The sequence below is a fragment of the Chelonoidis abingdonii genome, chromosome 2 (genome assembly GCF_003597395.2).
Source record: "Chelonoidis abingdonii isolate Lonesome George chromosome 2, CheloAbing_2.0, whole genome shotgun sequence".
Lineage (NCBI taxonomy): Eukaryota > Metazoa > Chordata > Testudines > Testudinidae > Chelonoidis > Chelonoidis abingdonii.
Window position 1 is genome coordinate 122,764,403 of NC_133770.1, and position 17,785 is coordinate 122,782,187.

The following is a 17,785-nucleotide window of genomic DNA, read 5'->3' on the forward strand; positions in this document are numbered from 1 at the left end:
TTCATTTCTCAAATTGGTGAGTTAGAATATCAATAATAACTTGTTTCTTTGGGTGTTTATTACCTGGAAAGAGCTAGCAACAGGTCAATATTTAGTCTTATCCATGTCTTGAAGTGGAAATTTCAATTCCTCTTCTTCCATCTGCTCCCAAAAAACCACTTTTGATGGATTCAGTTGATGAAAACTGCTTTGCCTGTTCTTCATGTTGTGGTCAGAACTTTAGGAAATTTTGGCTAGCCAGAGGATTTTGCCAAATTAGCCCAAAATGTTGATTTTTGAAACTACAGCTCTTAAAATTCTAGGAGCTGCTAACATGCAAAAATCAAGGTTTTGTGCGGCATCCCTGAGACCAGTCTATCAAGCCTTAATCATCTTTAAGAATTGATCCCTTTCCTTCAGATAATACCAGAGTTGTCTTTACGTTAACCTTCTGGTATTAATTGTTATCAACACTTCTTTGTCAGCACTTCCAGCTTTTGCAGAAAATCATAAAGGCTGTATACTTTTTACTATGTAAAAATGGAAAAGTTGGCCTTCATTGTAATTCATCTGCAAAAGCTGCATTAAGAAAGTACATTTTTTTTCTCTTAAATGGTCTAGCACATTAATGATTTTTTTCTTATTTTATTTTGGGATGACTTACATCTTCATATTTAAAGAAAGAGAGAGCCATGAATGCTTATAGTAAGTATGACATTTTTCTTCTTCCCCTTCAAAGCTTCCATAGGTGCTATCAAATTGTAATTTTTATATGATTAAATTGCTTTTTCAATATTTCTGCTATTGTTAGCACTTGCTACATTTTTGTGGTGGTTTTGCTTATTGTCAAATCTGTTCAATACAGTTTAGCATTATGACAGGAAAAAATCATGCTTTGCGGATCAGCTTGCATCTCTGATACCATGAAAGTAAGTACTACCAGATAATGACACTGATGAAAATGGGTATAGGAAACAGTTTCATATTGTTTTTAATTTGTGCTGGTGCAATAAAAACTGAAATAGCCATATCTGTCTTCAGATGAATTTATGCTACTTTTTTCATTGATATGCTGTGAGCTTAAATGGGTTTTGGTATCCTAATAAAAGCCATATTTCAGTTCTGGAACAGTTTAATTCCTACATGCCTTGAAACTGTAATTAAGCATTTCCATATGTAAATTTCACCTGAGGACCTTTTCACGCTCGGTGAGGAGGCATCTGAGTCAAAGGATATCTATAGTCATAAATTGTTCGAAACTATCACAAGAGTATCTACTTACGTTCAAAGGAAAATCTAAGTTTTTGTCACTGTGTGTACCACTCTTTAATAGTGTCTTGTGAACAACTCCTATTTCACTCACAATCACGCATGTACCATCTTGCTTCCCATTCATGATGATTTAGCAAGCCTATAGCCACTACTGTAGTTTCTTGTATGGAAAGTAATAGTAAGAAAGTAATGTATTTTTAGCTTTTTTTTTTTAAGTGGTTTAGCAGATGGGAACAAGTTAGACTTATTGCAGTCTGTCTGATCACACTGTTCTGTGGATCAAAGCTTGAGAGCTTCTGAGAGTATGTCTACGCTACCAAATTTGGTCGATTTTATAGAAGTCATTTTTAGAAATCGATTTTATACAGTCAATTGCATATGTCCACACTAAGCGTGTTAAGTCAGTGGAGTGTGTCCTCACTACCATGGCTAGCATCGACTTATAGAGCAGTGCATTGTGGATAACTATCCCACAGTTCTCGCAGTCTCTGCCGCCCATTGGAATTCTGGGTTAAGCTCCCAAGGCAAAAACATTGTCGTGGGTGGTTTTGGGTACATGTCGTCGTCAGTTGCCCCTCCCTCCGTGAAAGCAACGGCAAACAGTCATTTCACGCCAGACACCAGGGCGATTAGAAGAGCACAGCAAGGTGCTCTGCGCATCAGAGAGGCTTTGAAAACCAGTTTCATGACCGGCCAGGCTTCGGTGTGACAGTCGTGTGTTTCTCCTTGATGCAAACCAACCCCCTTTATTGATTTTAATTTCCTGTAAGCCAATCCCCCTCCCTCGTTCGAAATAAAGTAACTATTGTTTTGAAACCATGCATTCTTTCTTTCTTTCTTTTTTTTTTTTAAATGAGATAATGAGCAAGGTAGCCCGGGAGGGCTGGGGGAGGAGGGAAGGACAAGGCCACATTGCTTATTGTAGCCACACTAAAAATCAAACTGTTTGAATGACAGCCTGCTGTTGCTTGGGCCATCCTCTGGAGTGGCTGCGTGCCCGGAGCCTCCTCCCTCACCCCATGTTCTTGGGCGTCTGGGTGAGGAGGCTGTGGAACATGAGGAGGAGGGGAGGCAGTTACACAGTGGATGCGACGGAGGTCTATGCACTTGTTGGCTTTCCTGCAGCTCCAACAGATGCTTCATCATGTCCGTTTGCTCCCCCATTAGCCTCAGCATCGTGTCCTGCCTCCACTCTTCACACTCACTTAATTCTTTCCTGGCTCTACCACTGAATGCCTCCGTGCATTAAGCTGTGCCCTATCAGTGCGGGAGGACTGCATGAGCTTGGAAAACATGTCATCACGAGTATGTTTTGGTTTTTTTGCCTTCTTATCTGCAATAACCTCAAGAACAGAGATGATAGGGGGAGCATAGAAACATTCTACGATTCTGGGGGGACTGCATGGTCACCTGTGCTGCTGAGTTCGTCACATTGACCAAACAGGAAATGAAATTCAAAAGTTCCTGGGGCTTTTCCTGTGTACCTGGCTAGTGCATCGGAGTTCAAAGTGCTGTCCAGAGCGGTCACAATGGAGCACTCTGTGATAGCTCCTGGAGGCGAATACCGTCGATTTGCGTCCCCACTACCCCAAGTTCAACCCAGCAAAGTCCATTTTAGCACTACTCCCCTCGCCAGGGAGGAGTACAGCAGTCAATTTTAAGAGCCCTTTAGGTCGACGGAATGGAGTTGGTTGTGTGGACGCATTCATTTTTTAAATCGACCTAACGCAGCTAACTTCGACCTTACCCCGAAGTGTAGACCAGGTCTGACTCTCTCCATATATCCTACTCCTAAACAATTTTTGTGGTCCTCTTCTCCCTCTTCTGCACAAAGTATGTGTGAATGTGGAAGAAATACATAACTTTGTGTACCTACAAGTTAACAGGAATGTCAGACATGTATAGCTAGTGCCTTTGCTAATCACAAAGGAAGATTTGCAAATTTTGAAGTGGGCAAAATCCCAGTTTTTAAGACTTAGTAGCAGACACACCACTAAGACGTCATTACTTTTGTCACATATTAGTATACAGTCTAATATTTTAAATACTATAATGATGTTTTTTTAAATAAAGGAATAAAATAAATTTTAGAGCATCCTAGAATATTTTTAATTTGTTTGCTTAGTTCACAAAATTTGTAAACTGTGGTAGGTCTCCCAGTTTTGATTAGAAATGAATGAGTTTCTACTGTAATTCTATTACAGTTCATTCTTGCAGTTATCCCAAGTTATACACTATGTGTGGCTCTTCCATTAAGAAAATGTTTTTTCCTTCTGCTTTTTTGAGTCTTTTTTGATTGTGATTTAAAGACCTCTGTGTCTAAACTTGCAGTAGTGAAGTGTGACATACTTGCGGTTTAATTTAAGTGACTCCAGGGAAGATAAAAATTCCAAGTCATTTCCAAGGAAACCTCCGCCTGTGAAAGAGCGTTTACCATAGGAAAAAGGTGAAGGTTTTAAAAAAAATCTCTTGACTACTTCTATTTGCTTCAGACAGTATAAAACATATCATCTTTCTGGGATGGCACAAATATCTGAAACTCTCCTGATTTAGTGATGTGCGTTTTTCAAAAATTCCATTTTTAGTAATTATTATATAAAACTGGAAATTAACAATGGCAACTTTGAAAACAACTCTACACGTGTTATATAGTATTAGAGTAGAGAGTGGTGTGCATTTTTGAACAAAAGGTACAAAAAGGCCTACATACTCAGCACTCCAATATCCATGAAGACGCAAACTCCTAAGAATGTATGTGTTCAGTATAGACCCTCTACATAGACACATGTTTACATGAGTTTCCTGGCTATAATCTTGACTGTGTTATGTCAACAGACAAGAAGAGATGAGAAGCACCAATCTTCACAAAGACTCTATCCTCTTATTCTGTAGAGGAGTCTTACTGACGTGCAATGTTCAGTAAAAGGCGCACAACTTTGAGTGGTGAGCTTGAGCTAGTCAGCAATGAGTAGATTGAGTGGATGATTTATTTTCATATCTAAGTCTTCAGAGAAGTTACAGAGAAGTTTGGTGTCCTGGTATCCATGTTAGAAGAATTCCAAGATATGTTATACCTCAAAGAAGTGGAAGCTGTATCAGTGATGCTATGAAAGTGTTGGCTATATCTTCCTGATTTTACCTGTCCTAGAGAATATGATGCAAAAAATGAAGTATGATCAGTATTAATTATTTTTCCACAGTGGTCAAGATGACACTAGTTTTCAGTATCTGAACCTTCAGTTGAAGGGATTTGCTGAACAGTTGTTCAGGCTTGCACTCAGACCTCAGTCTGGATAATGAGACAAAATCGCTAATTGAGAGGCTGCTTTTCGAGCAGTTTAAACTTTACCAACTTTCAGAAATGAAATCTACAAACTGAATTTACTCCAGGATCTGGCTTGCTTCCAATAAGTAGAAAAGAATAAACCAGGTTTCCCTACAATATGTGCACGTATATTTCTTACAGAAGCACCATTTGTCAGTCCATATCAGCATATAAATGTCAGACTTGGACTATAAATCCTACTTTTCGGCACTGTATTCTCAATTCGGTATCCTTCCTGCTTCCTGGTTATTTAAAATAAGGCTCACTTTTGGACATCAGCTCTGCAGGAGAGAGTTTGAACCTGTCTGTTCTTTATGCTACATCCATCATCTGAAGCCCTTGAAGTATGATCAAAACATTTGTGCTGTTTTCATGAAGATGAGATGCCTTCAAAGGATCCAGTCTTCAGTCCTAAAGTAAACTCAGGTTAAACCAGATTGCATGGAAAAGGCTTGAAATGAGTGGGATCTAAGATTCAATCAAAGTCTCTTAGGTGAGCCAAGGATCAGAGCGTTTATTCATTATCATACAGCAAACAAAAAAAGGGGGGAGGATGGAGTGGGGGAGAAGGAAACACCAAAGGCTTCCACAGTGCACATCTTTAAGGTAGCATGAAGATAAAGAGCTAGATCTTAGAGCAGAGTTGTTTCAATTTCCCATGACAAATTGCCCTCCTTTGTCCTTTAAAAGAAATGTATATACTCATTCATAAGCCGAATGTTTTTGGTAAAAAAGTGGCTCATCGAAGAGCAGACGTCAGCTTATAAACAGGTCTACACCAAAATTTGATGATTTTGAATTCTATGGAATCATTGAATTCAATATCTAATACAGTGATCGGCAACCTTTGGCAGGCGGCCAGCCAGGTTGAGCACCGTGGCGGGCCGAGCCGGTTTTTTTACCTGGCGCGTCTGCAGGTTCAGCCAATCGTGTCTCCCACTGGCCATAGTTTGCCACTCCAGGCCAACAGGGACAGCGGGAAGCAGCATCCAGCACATCCCTCAGCCCACACTGCTTTCCACCGCACCCATTCGCCTGGACCAGTGAACCACAGCCAGTGGGAGCCATGATCAGCCGAACCTGTGATTGTGGCAAATAAACAAACTGGCCCAGCCTGCCAGGGTACTTATCGTGGTGGGCCATGTGCTAAAAGTTGCCGATCCCTCATCTACTACATTGTTGTTTTGTTTACTTGGAGCCCTCCCTGGGAACAGCAAACCATGGCTACAGGAAGCTGAGGGGCTCCATGCCTGCAGACGCTCCAAGTAAACAAAATATCCCGACCCACCAGTGGCTTACCCTGACGGGCCAGGAGCCAAAGTTTTTTCCAACCCCTCAAATATAGGATTGGCTTATGAAAAGGTCATACAGTTTTTGCTATTTTTATCTATCCATTTTGGGGGGTCATCTTATAAATGAACGGGCTAATGAATGGGTATATATGGTAATTCAGTAGTGGGATGTTGGATTATCTTTAATAGTTTTTTAATCTCATTTGTTGCACATAGCTGGTAAGCTTTCTGTCCTGAGGTATAGCGGAGTTAATTGCACTTGAGAGGAAAGATTGTTTTTGACTAGTTTGTCAAGCTAATTGGGTTGACCAATATGACTATAAAATATTGAAGGGTTTCTTTAAAGAAACCTAAGTTGGATCTCAGATGATGAGTGATACTGGATGAAAGGACAACTTGAAATATAGTATGTTCCCTTTCTAAATTTTTTTAGTTTTGTTAACTTAGCATCTTGGAAATATTTTTGGGACTTGGTACTGTATGTTTTATGACTTAGCCCAGAAACCATGATTACCAAGTCTAATTCCCATTTCATTGAGAGATGGTTTAGGGGTGTGGTGGACACTGCCAAATGGGTGACATGATTATTCTAAGAAGAAATCTGGTTAAAATATTTTTTCCTTTTGTTAACTTTAAACACTAGCATAGTGTCTTGAAATAGGCAACAAATTTACACAAGTTTTGATATTGAAATCCACTATGATCTATTCTTGAACTACTTAACTGGTACAGATACCAGAGCGAACCAGTACTGCTCACAGCACAGGGTTCGCTTAGTTTCATTAGTGTGCTATAAGCCTATGGTAACAAAACAAAACAAAAATTAATATGGCATTTTACATCAGTTTTAAGGCAGATACTTGCCCCAGGAGCTTTATAGTCTAGGTTGAACTTTTAGTATTTTCAGGAAAAGGGTATTAAAATACCCCCATATTGAACTTTACCAGATACTCTTCTTAGGGCTTTTTTTAAAAATATGTGCCATAAATTACCTTTATACTGAGTATTTATAGGGGGACATCTGAGCATGTGGAGGACTGGGGAGGAGCACAGGAAGGGTGAAAGTAACTGTGCAAAAGTAACACTGCCAAGCATGAAAATATCTGAAAAGGCACTGTAAGGACCTGATTGTGTAATCAGATCTATGAGATAGACTTGGGAACCTGCATGGGGTTTTCCATGAGTACAAGGGGTCTCCGCCATCATGGATGCAATTTCAGGACCTAACTGCTTCTGGGTTTTGATCCCAGTTGTGGCTTTTCAAAGCTACCGTAACAAATATTAAATAATGAAAATAACTGGAATAGGAGTAACACAGATTAACTACAAAAATTCATTAAACTTTCAAAGAAATGTTTTAGTTAATATTTCTGTGATCCATACTTGATGTTTTGCCTGGCAGGGGAAGTAATGAAATTTTTAGGTAAACACTTTTTTTAAAAAATATTAATAAAAATAGGAATTGAAAAGATACAAAAGCAAAAGATCAAATACCAAAATGGAATAATATTGTTAGTGAGGTTAAATTGAAAACATTAGGTGCATAGAATAAAGGAAGACATCGCTTTAAACCTATTTTATTTTCTGTGTCTGTTGTGCTATGTGGAGAAAGACAAATAACTGTCAAAATAACATTATCTTAGGTGCTCCCGCTCCAGTGATATATGAAACACAGAGACCAGGTAAGAAAATTGAATATAAATGAATAAATTCAACATGAGTTACACCAGGGCTTCTCAATCTTTTTATTTCTGAGGGCCTCCCAACATGCTATAAAAACTGCACAGCCCACCGTTGCCGCAAGAAGAGGTTTTCTGCATATAAAAACCAAGGCCAGCGTGTGGGGTGGGGGGTGGGGAGAGGGGTAGCAAGCAGAGCAATTACCTGAGGCCCCATGCCACAGGGGATCCCATGAAGCTAAGTTGCTCAGGCTTTGGCTTTAGCCCTGGGGGGCAGGGCTCAGGGCCCTGAGCTTCAGTTCCATATGGTTGGTTTTTGTCTTTCTGCACTGGGCCCCAGCAAGTCAAATGCTGGCCCTGGTTGGTGGACCCCGTGAAACCTGGCCACAGCCCCCCAGGAGGCCCTGGATGGACCCCAGTAGAGAATCAGTGAGTTACAGTTCTAGAAAACAAAATTGTTCATGAAGATAGTCTCAAGTTTTAGGAAGAGACAACTCCACTTGTGCACTATCAGACATTTTGACCATCAGTGCTTCATGCAGTGCCTAACTTCTTCAGTTTAAGAATCTCTGAAAAACATAACAAAATATGAGACTTCTGATTGAAGGAAACCTTGTTAAATCTGGGATGTTCTTGCAACATGTGATACGGAGTATGACTTTTAGCTCAAGCTGTTGTTTGACTCCTCCAGCAGATGTGTGCAAGTTTGGTAAAACTTTCTCTTAGCTGATCCTGGATTTTGTTTCTGTTATAACAGATAATTCATCCGTGTAATGGAGTTAAGAAGACGTATTTTTAAAAAAATAAAAATAAAATCCCATTTTCTGTTTACTTAGCTTAATCATGACTGTGCTCTGGCATCCTTGGGTTGGGGTGGGGGAAATAGCATTTACTAAACTACCATTGTTGTAATACTGTTTAACATTCCTGAGATTTGAAGGAAGTAACTTTCTTTATGATTAGTTTAGTCCAGGTGCCCAAAGCAGATTTAAAAAAAACCTGGTTTTATTAAATAAAAAATGTTGGATTTTTTTAATTAAATTTGATTTTTTTATTTAAACTAAATATAAGTTTATTTTTTAATATAAACATGCAAAATTAAATTTGAAATTGATAGCCTATGTTAAGGCCTAAATTATTAAAATAATTAAATACAAAAAATATTTAATACACATTTGCTGAGAAGCTTTAAAGAAAGTCAAACCACTTCCTTTGCTAGGAATTGGGATTCTATCGCAAACATTTTAGCTTGATGAAATCTAAATCTAAACTTCTTAAAAGCCCTTCACAATGTAAATCCCAACATGTCTGTTAACTTTGTCTGCAAATCATTAACTTGGATATGTCAGTTACCTATATTGAACTCCCAATTTTTCAGGCACAATATGGGATGCCAGGATAAGTCTGGATGATTAATACAAACTATTTTGATTTTTTTATAGACTTAATACTATGTATTTGAACACTGCTAATAAGGGAAATCAGTTTCCATTGTAAACTAATATTTTTCAATATTTCATAACTAAAATTCACTCTGACCATTCAAAAACCATGGCTAGCAACTCATTTTCTCAGTTCAGTCATATGAAACTGTGCAAAATGCCCAGTATCTTATGGTAATTGTAATTTGTCTATCTAATATGTATTTCTATTTTGTTTACACTAGTTAAGCGGAAGCTTACAAAGGACATAACCTGTCTGAAAGATTTTATGAAAGATCCCAAAAGAGAGGAACCTCTAGTTGGTATGTTGTGTTTGTGATCAGACAACTTCCCTTTACTTGAACTTTAATCACCAGTGTAAGTTAAGTAACGCTGTTTGGAAGATCTCCAATAGCTAATATTTTATTACTTTCATCAGTCTGAGCTTTCACTCTGAAGATTGGACCTACTCTGGGAGGCTGGTAGATTATTTGGCATCTCATCTTTGTAGTACTCCATCTCTAGAGGGACATGTTGAACTCCACATGCCATTGTTCTTTCTGTGGTCCTGCAGGAAAAAAGCCAGACATAAGTTTCTTTCTGATGGCCCAGGATTTTCTGTGTGATTGTTTACCCTCATGATGTTCCTGAGAATATTAAATCTACTGGTATATACTACAGTTTTTCTCTATTTGATGGTTTTTCCTAGGCAGAGCTTAGCTTCGTCAGTTTATCGTTTCCTACTTGCCAGTGTCCTCCATGATCATAGCAAGTGCTGGCATCTTTGAGGAGTACATTGAATTGAGTAATAGGGGCTCTGTTGTAAGCAGTAGGTTTCCTCTATTTGGATCATTATTTCTCCACAGAAGGTCTGCTCTTAACTGATTTAATAGAACTCTTGAGCTGTGCAAAATGTGTTACCCCTGTTGTCAGTCCTGCAGAAACTACCACTATCCCTGGTAGCTTACCGCTGCCTTATATGGTATTGGTATAGAACAAATGTTCAGCATTAGGGTTAAATTGAGCTACTATTGTAAACAGTGGGATTGAGATCATTTCCTGTCTCACCTACCTCTAAACCCAGCTACTCTGGGAACAGTTTCAGGGAATGCAAGTATTCAGGTTACCTGTGCAACCTTAATTTGTCCCCCTTGCACGTATGCATTATCGTAGTCTTGAACTATGATGATATGCTGCTTTTTTTTTTTTTTTTTTTTTTTTTTTTTTTTTTTTTTTTAACTTATGACCACTGCCTCATTCCCTGCATGGGATGGATGATGCTCGTTTAGTGAGCAGCTTCTTGGTATTTTGCTTTATCCTCTTGTTTAATATGGGGCCTAGAGCATTATTTGCTGCACATTCACTATTTCAATCCTTGCTGTGAAAACAGAATTATTTCCTCAAATCTTTTCTATAGCACTCATCTGAGTGCTTCACAAACAATTTATTTTCATGGTGTAGGATGTATTATCATCCCCATTTTATAGATGTGGAGCTAAAATACAGAGAAATTAAGGTCCAAAGTGTCCACTAATTTTGAGTGCCCAATTTGAGACACGAGTATTTTTTTTTTTTCTGAGTGCTTAGCATTATATATCACTGTACAGGTTCTAAGCACAGTTCCCATTGTCTTCAGTTGCAAGACTGCAACACGTGAGGGAAGTTTGGTTTAAGTGACCTGCTGAGCATCACATAGGAATTTGTGGCAGAGGCAGGAATAGAATCCAATTCTCCAGGTGGTGTTCCAATTCCTTCACCATGAGATCTTTCCCTTCCTGCGAACTCCTTCCTCATTTAGTACACACCTCCCAGGATCTTACAAACAAGAGTCTTCGGGTCTACACAATGCTGTTACATCCCTGGAACCGTGATCCATCGTGTATATTGAATGAGGCACGGATCCTGTGGGAAAAATAGTATGGGAGGTCATGTAATTAAAGACTGCATAAGCATGCATAAAGGGGCTGAATTAAGGTTTCCTGTGCAACCTTAATTCTTGCATTTCCTAACTTTTCAGTGCTTGATCTTAACATTCTTTTATGGTATGTGTTTATTTGCACCCTCTGTTTTTTTTTCTTCTGGTTGGACATTCTTAAGATTCTAGGTATATGAAGTACTGTGATCCTGCTGTGACAGGCAGTCTACCAAGAACAGAACTTTTACTCAGAGAAAAGTCTGTACTGGTGAAGAGACAAACTTGTGCTAACAAATATTACCAGTAAGACATCTGATCCTTAGTGGGTGATTGTGAGGAAATGTAGGAAATACCTAAAATGGATCAGTATCTTTTATCATTGATTCATCATTGGTTGTCCCTACACAGCTGAAATAAGAATAAATTTATTCATAATTGCCTGTGTAAAGAAATGTAAGTACTTATTTTTTTGATTTTATAGGTTTAGAACATGTGGTTGAAATCAGATTTGAAGGGAGGAGAGAGCCACATTATGAATGCAAACTGTGTGAATTTAACACGGAGATGGCACCTATGATAGAACATCTCAGTGGCTATAAACACAGAAGAGCATATATTGTAAGTAAAATTTTATGCATTTGAGTCGGTGCTTAAATACTCTATTACCCATTTATTAATTTTCTTTTGTATAGTTGTTTATATTGCAATAGCTCCTAGGGGCCTCATTATGAACTAATAATATATAACGAATACTAAGGAATCCAAAGCACAGATGAATTGGGAAGAAATGGCAACACTTTTACTTTTTGTTATTTAGACAGGTGGTGATTAAGGTTTGCTCAGGAGGTTGCTAATGAGATAGGGAGCATTTTATGTCCAGCTAGACTAGTGATCAAAAGTCGTTGCCATCTAAAAGGTGGCTGAAGTGAACAGCTGGTCATCTGCTCGGTAACTAGTTAAGGTATGGTCACTGAGAACTTTGGGCAACTCCTCGTATATCCAGACTTGTGGTTTTCTGGACCCCATCAGTTGCAATTGAATATGTTATGGCACAGGTTGTATTCAGAGGATTGGCGAATGGTGATAAAGCCCATTTGTTGTTCCTGATTCAGTTAGATCTCTTGACTTCTCTTAATCCAATAGACTTGTCATTCTAGCAGGTCAGATTGCCAACAGTGATCAGTAAATCTGTGTACTGAACTGGCTTCTGGGTGTAAATGTGTTAATTTATGATTTTTAAAGCCTAAAGTGATATAGCACTCAGTTGTCGTTTTTAAAACAACCACTTCTCTATTGCTTGAATATGGTCTTGCTTTTAGTCCCTAGTGTAAGTCTTATACACCAATGACTCTATTGTAGTGATTTGAGGTTGACAGGACTACCCAATTGTGAGCTCAGCTGTGAGGAAAATGGATAAACATTCATAAAATAGTTCAATAATTTATAACAAATTTTAGTGGGTAAAGGAGACCAAAGACTGGATTAGTCTTAAAAAGTCTGCTGATATAACATAAAGACTGTAAGATCATGTCTGATAAACAAGAGGAGTGTGGGACTGGAAATTAATGGACTAAAATTAGGTTTAATAGTCTAATGAGGGGATGGGTTGTTCTGTCCATCAGGTCCTTTTGAGGTCCCTTTTTTTTTTTTTTTAATTAAAACTCTTAGGGGAGGATCAAATTAACATTTGGAGAACCCATGGCCTGAACCGATCAATCTATGCCATTGTGATGGTTACCTCCGACATCTCCTTGGTTGCCCAGGTCCACTATGATACCATTGGACCATCACAGTCCTGATTCTGATCAATGTCCTGACCAGACTGGACCAGAAAGAGGGATCTAGATGACATTGTCACCTCCAACAGCTAAATCCCCAACACTACCTCCCTGGTGTGAGAGACTTGGGTTCCTGCTGTCACCCATTCCCATGTGTGGTGCTTTCCTTTTTCATCCTATCTTTTTTTTCCCCCCCCCCCCCATCTGTTACTTTTTACGTTTTGTCTAAAAAAGAATCTGGCTTAGCTGGCTAAGAAAATTCCACCTTTTGCAGTACTATTACGAGCCCGGGTCCGGGAGAGACAGCTATAAGCAAAACCCTTAACAACCCGATGCTGGTACAAGTTTCAGGATGGCCCTGTGTTTCTCTAGTAGTGAGATTTGCAAGTAAGAATCAACACCAAAGACAGAAGCTGCATTTTCTACATTTGTATTGTTTTCTTTACTCTTTATGTGTGCGCTTGTCTTATTTTGTCGTCAAGGAAATGGCATCAGACTTTAAGAACAGCAGCAGCTCCAGCCCATCTCAGCTACTTTTTCTTCTCCCTTTACGTCTTCCTCCATCTTTAATACTCAGGGTGGTTTATAGAAAAACTTTCTACGGTTACAGTGAGGAGGAATAAGGGATACTGTTAAAATGAAAGCCTTAATACGCTACATTTGCAAACTTTTCTTTTCCATATCTTCAATAAAGGTTCAAGAATTTTTAGTAGTGTTTGTCATGGGACTAAGCAGTCTGAGGTCTCTCTACTAAAACTCCTGAAGCATGTCACAACAACTCCTTCTCTTAGTCCATCAGAGCCCAAGTCTGGTGGCCTTTAGGACATTGTACGTTGTTTCTTTTGTCAAGTGTCTTACCTGAGTTCTGTATAGTGTTACAATTCTGTAGTGATGAAAACGAATAAAAAATGATCATATTAAATCACGATTAGTTATATTCTGCTAGAGGAAATGTAGGACCATAATGTCTAAAATCTTGCTGTTTAGTTTTCTCCACAGGTATTGTAAAATTTTCCAAAAAGCATGACTTGTCAGATTTAGTATTGAAATGGTCTCAAACCTTTTTTCACTGACAGTCTAAAGAATTTCCGGATAAAATGAAGAAAAACACACCAGGCGTGAAAGAGGACAAAGTCTCATTTCTCAGACGGATAGCAAGAGAGATAGAAAAGGCTGAAGGTTTAAAAATGTATAAGGTAAATTGGATAAGTTTAAACTAGAAACTAAATTTCTTCTTTGGTTCTATATCCAGGTTCTGGCAAACTAGATACTAGGCCCTATTAAATTTTTAATTTTAAAAAGTAATAAACTCTATTTAATTTTACAGAGTGCTTTCAGAAAGCATACATCTTCCTGAGTCAATATTTCACTTAATGCTGATCAAAAAATCAGGAGGATTCCTTAAAATTTCACCAAAACCTTTTTGCTGTTTTCACAGAAATTTAGAACTTTTAGAATCAGAAATTATCCAGCCAGTCCTGTTTTCAGTGATAAATGTTAAGTATATTACATTAAGATTCATAGTGGCAAAGGGTTGTAATTAGAATCGTAGGATCTTAGGAAATTCTTGCATCTCAAACTTGATTCTTTCAGAAAACAAGTGCTAATTTGTAAGATTGCCTGGTAATGTTTAGCATTTGTTAAATTTAAAATTATGGTGCAATAGGTAGTGGTAAATAAAGGTATTGTGGGACGGGTTCTCTCAGGGCTCCAGTTTCTGCTGGGCACAGCAGAAGAGTTGGACTGTGGGGTAACAACCAATATTAATATGTAAGCGAGAAAGTTTTATCTAAACAAGCCTGTTTTTGTTTCCTAGACTGAAGGTTATACAAGACCCAGTATATCTTGTAAGTTTGTCAAATTGCGTGAATATAATTTTAATATATTTAAAATTAAACTTCAGTAAATGAATATTTGAACCTAACTTGAGATTACAGATAGCCACAAAAGTTAGTGATTACCTAAAATGTGTACAATTTTAGAGCAGTAGCTTTGGTATGCATATAATTTTCTGTTTTTAAATCTTCTAGTGTTTTAATTAGATGTGCAAAAAATGATCTTGTTATATTTTTCACATTTCTGAAACATTTCGAAAATAGTGAAAATGCATTTGGCAGTACTGAAAATATGCAATGTTGCTGTATGTGTGTTGGTCCCAGGATATTAGACAAGGTGGGTGAGGTAATATTTTTTTATTGAATCAACTTCTGTTGGTGAAAGAGACAAGCTTTTTAGTTACACAGAGCTCTTCTTCAGGTCTGGGAAATGTAGGCAGTGTGTCACAGCTAAATAAAAGGTGGAACAGATTGTTTAGCACAGGGGTAGGCAACCTATGGCAAGTGTGCTGAAGGCGGCACACAAGTTGATTTTCAGTAGCACTCACACTGCCCAGGTCCTGGCCACCGGTCCAGGGGGCTCTGCATTTTAATTTAATTTTAAATGAAGCTTCTTAAACATTTTAAAAACCTTTATTTACTTTACATACAACAATAATTTAGTTATATATTGTAGACTTATAGAAGGAGACCTTCTAAAAACATTAAAATGTATTACTGGCATGCGAAACCTTAAATCAGAGTGAATAAATGAAGACTCGGCACATCACTTCTGAAAAGTTGCCGACCCCTGGTTTAGCATAAGTAACTAACACATATCTAAGATATATAATGTGAACTATGTGTTAGCTACTTATGCTAAACAATCTTTCATCTTGTGTTTAGCTGTGACACAAAGTACGTTTCCCAGACCTGAAGAGCTCTATGTAAAGTTGAAAGCTTATCTCTTTTATCAACAGAACTTGGTTCAATAAAAAATATTACCTTACCCATTTTGTCTCTACTTTTAAGATCATATTGAATAGTTATTGTGCTTATTAACTCAACTGAAAAATATATTTCAATGAAAAATGCAGTATTATGTCATTGTTCTGGAATAAGTTGATAAACGTTTCTCCTTCCTGACTGAACTATGGCTATGTCTACACCACACACTGCTGGCAGTGGTGTGTAGGATGTGTAGCTATATGTTGCAGTGAAAAGCCAGCTGTGCAGTGTATAGCTATACCTGTAAGTGAGAGGCCCTGGCAGGGTGGAGGCAGTGGGAAAAGGCTGAGCCTTTTCCCACTACTGGAGCTCTTCATTGCTGCTGGAGTCTTTCCCTGCAGTGGGGGAAGGCTCTAGCAATGGGGAGGCAACGTGATTCTACGCTGTTAAAAACAGCAGTGTAGACAGGGGTGCACAGGTTGGGCAAGTAGACTGCTGTGTAGGGCATGTACTTGGATTCATATCCCTGTCCTTCAGGCATGTCTTTACTTGCCTAAGCCGCGCCTCAGCATTTACACTGCTATTTATACCAGGGCAAGGGGCCTACCTGGTTGTGTACTCTACAGTCTGCTGGAAGAAGCTGAGTGCCCTCCGCTAGAAAAAACTATGGGTTCTTTAGAGAACCTCTGAACTGGCTGTAGTATGCTAACAGTCCTCTGACCCATTAAAATGTCAGTGTAGCTGAATATTGCAAATACTATATCTTTAAAATTAGCTCAGTAATGAAAAAGGTCAGATATAAATATTTGATCCAAATACATTTTTATAAATCTGGGACATCTTGATGTGACACAATCTGAATGATGCCAATTGGAGGCAGACAGTCTAATACAGGGGTGGGCAAACTACAGCCCGTGGACTGGATCTGGCCTCTCAGGGCTTTGGATCTAGCCCGCAGGATTGCCCCCCGTGGCGCCGTGGGCCCCACACCACTCTCAGAAGTGGCCGGCACCACTCCCCTGCGGCCCTGGGCGGGGATGGGGGGCAGAGGGCTCTGTGCGTTGCCCTTGACTCCAGGCACTGCTCCCTGCAGCTCCCATTGGCCGGGAACGGGCCCTTCCCCCCAGTGTGTGCCGCTGCCACCCCGGAGCTGCTTTAGGTTAGTGGCACCGGGCCGGAGCCTGAACCCTGCCTGCACCCTACCCCCCAACTCCCTGCCCTAAGCCCCCTGCTTGCACCTTGCATTCCTCCTGCACCCCAACTCCCTGCCCTAAGCCCCCTGCTTGCACCCTGTACCCCTCCTCTGCCCCAATCCCTTTCCCTGAGCCCCTTCCTGCACACAGCATCCCCTCCTGCACCCAAACCCTTTGCCTCAGCCCTGCATACAATTTCCCCACTCAGATGTGGCCCTCGGCCCAAAAAGTTTGCCCACCCCTGGTCTAATAGCAAGATGAGAGGGAAGGTGAATTTGGCTGATGGTAACAAAACTTAATTAGATCCATTGGCATAATGAACAGAGCCAGTGCTGAAGAGTTCTGTACTTAACTGAGCTGGGAGTGTAAATAAATATTTAATTTATATTATCTGTTTGCAGTGATACTATAATGCACATGTGCTCTTGCTGACCGCATCCAATTTTTTTTCTAGCCTCATCATCAAAGAAAAAATCAAGGTGAGGAAACCTCCAGTAAACTCCCACATTAATAGATTTATTACCATTATATCACCATACATTTGAAATGATTAAGGGCCACTGATTTTGTTTATCTCAGACCATTGCAGCTTGTCTTTAGAAAAAAAATCCTACTTTTTTTTTATTTGTTCTTTGTTCAGTTTTTCCTCTCATACAAAACTTTGTTGATTATCAGTGAGTTATGGATTGCTATTTTAATCTTCTATGTATAACTATGACTTTCTGATGTATTGCACTTGCTGAGTCATTTAATGGCAGCATGATATATTTATATAGAGAGAAACTTCAGATCGTATCCCAAAATGGTCCATCATACCCAGGGCTGGCATTGGTTGAGAATGTTGCAGAGGTGGCACACCGTCAGAGGAGATGACCAAGATAATTAAGGCATTTTTCTTATCAAGGAGCTGATGTTCTGTGAAGGAGCTTTGTTACTTTTTATGTCTGTATAGAAGAAAAATAATGACGAATAATCACACTGTTAAACAATAGAATACTAATTGAAATGTATTTAATATTTTGCATGTTTTTCTACATTTTCAAATATATTTATTTAAATTACAACACAGAATACAAAGTGTACAGTACTCATTTTATATTTTATTACTAATATTTGCACTGTAAAAATAAAATAGTATTTTTCAATTCACCTCATACAAGTACCATAGT

The 17,785-nt window shown here is 38.9% G+C and overlaps 1 protein-coding gene across 2 annotated transcripts in view; it reads left to right on the top strand.

Annotated features, from left to right (window-relative positions):
• LOC116819241 (uncharacterized) overlaps positions 1-17,785 on the top strand; it is a 54,010-nt gene that overhangs the window by 21,436 nt on the left and 14,789 nt on the right. The window contains exons 5-11 of one of the 2 annotated variants that reach the window (XM_032770807.2): positions 660-684; positions 7,512-7,550; positions 9,214-9,291; positions 11,365-11,501; positions 13,738-13,857; positions 14,478-14,508; positions 17,071-17,095. In XM_032770807.2, coding sequence (XP_032626698.1) covers positions 660-684; positions 7,512-7,550; positions 9,214-9,291; positions 11,365-11,501; positions 13,738-13,857; positions 14,478-14,508; positions 17,071-17,095 — 455 coding nt within the window. The remainder of the gene's footprint in view (positions 1-659; positions 685-7,511; positions 7,551-9,213; positions 9,292-11,364; positions 11,502-13,737; positions 13,858-14,477; positions 14,509-17,070; positions 17,096-17,785) is intronic. The other variant, XM_075062653.1, reaches the window with a different exon arrangement.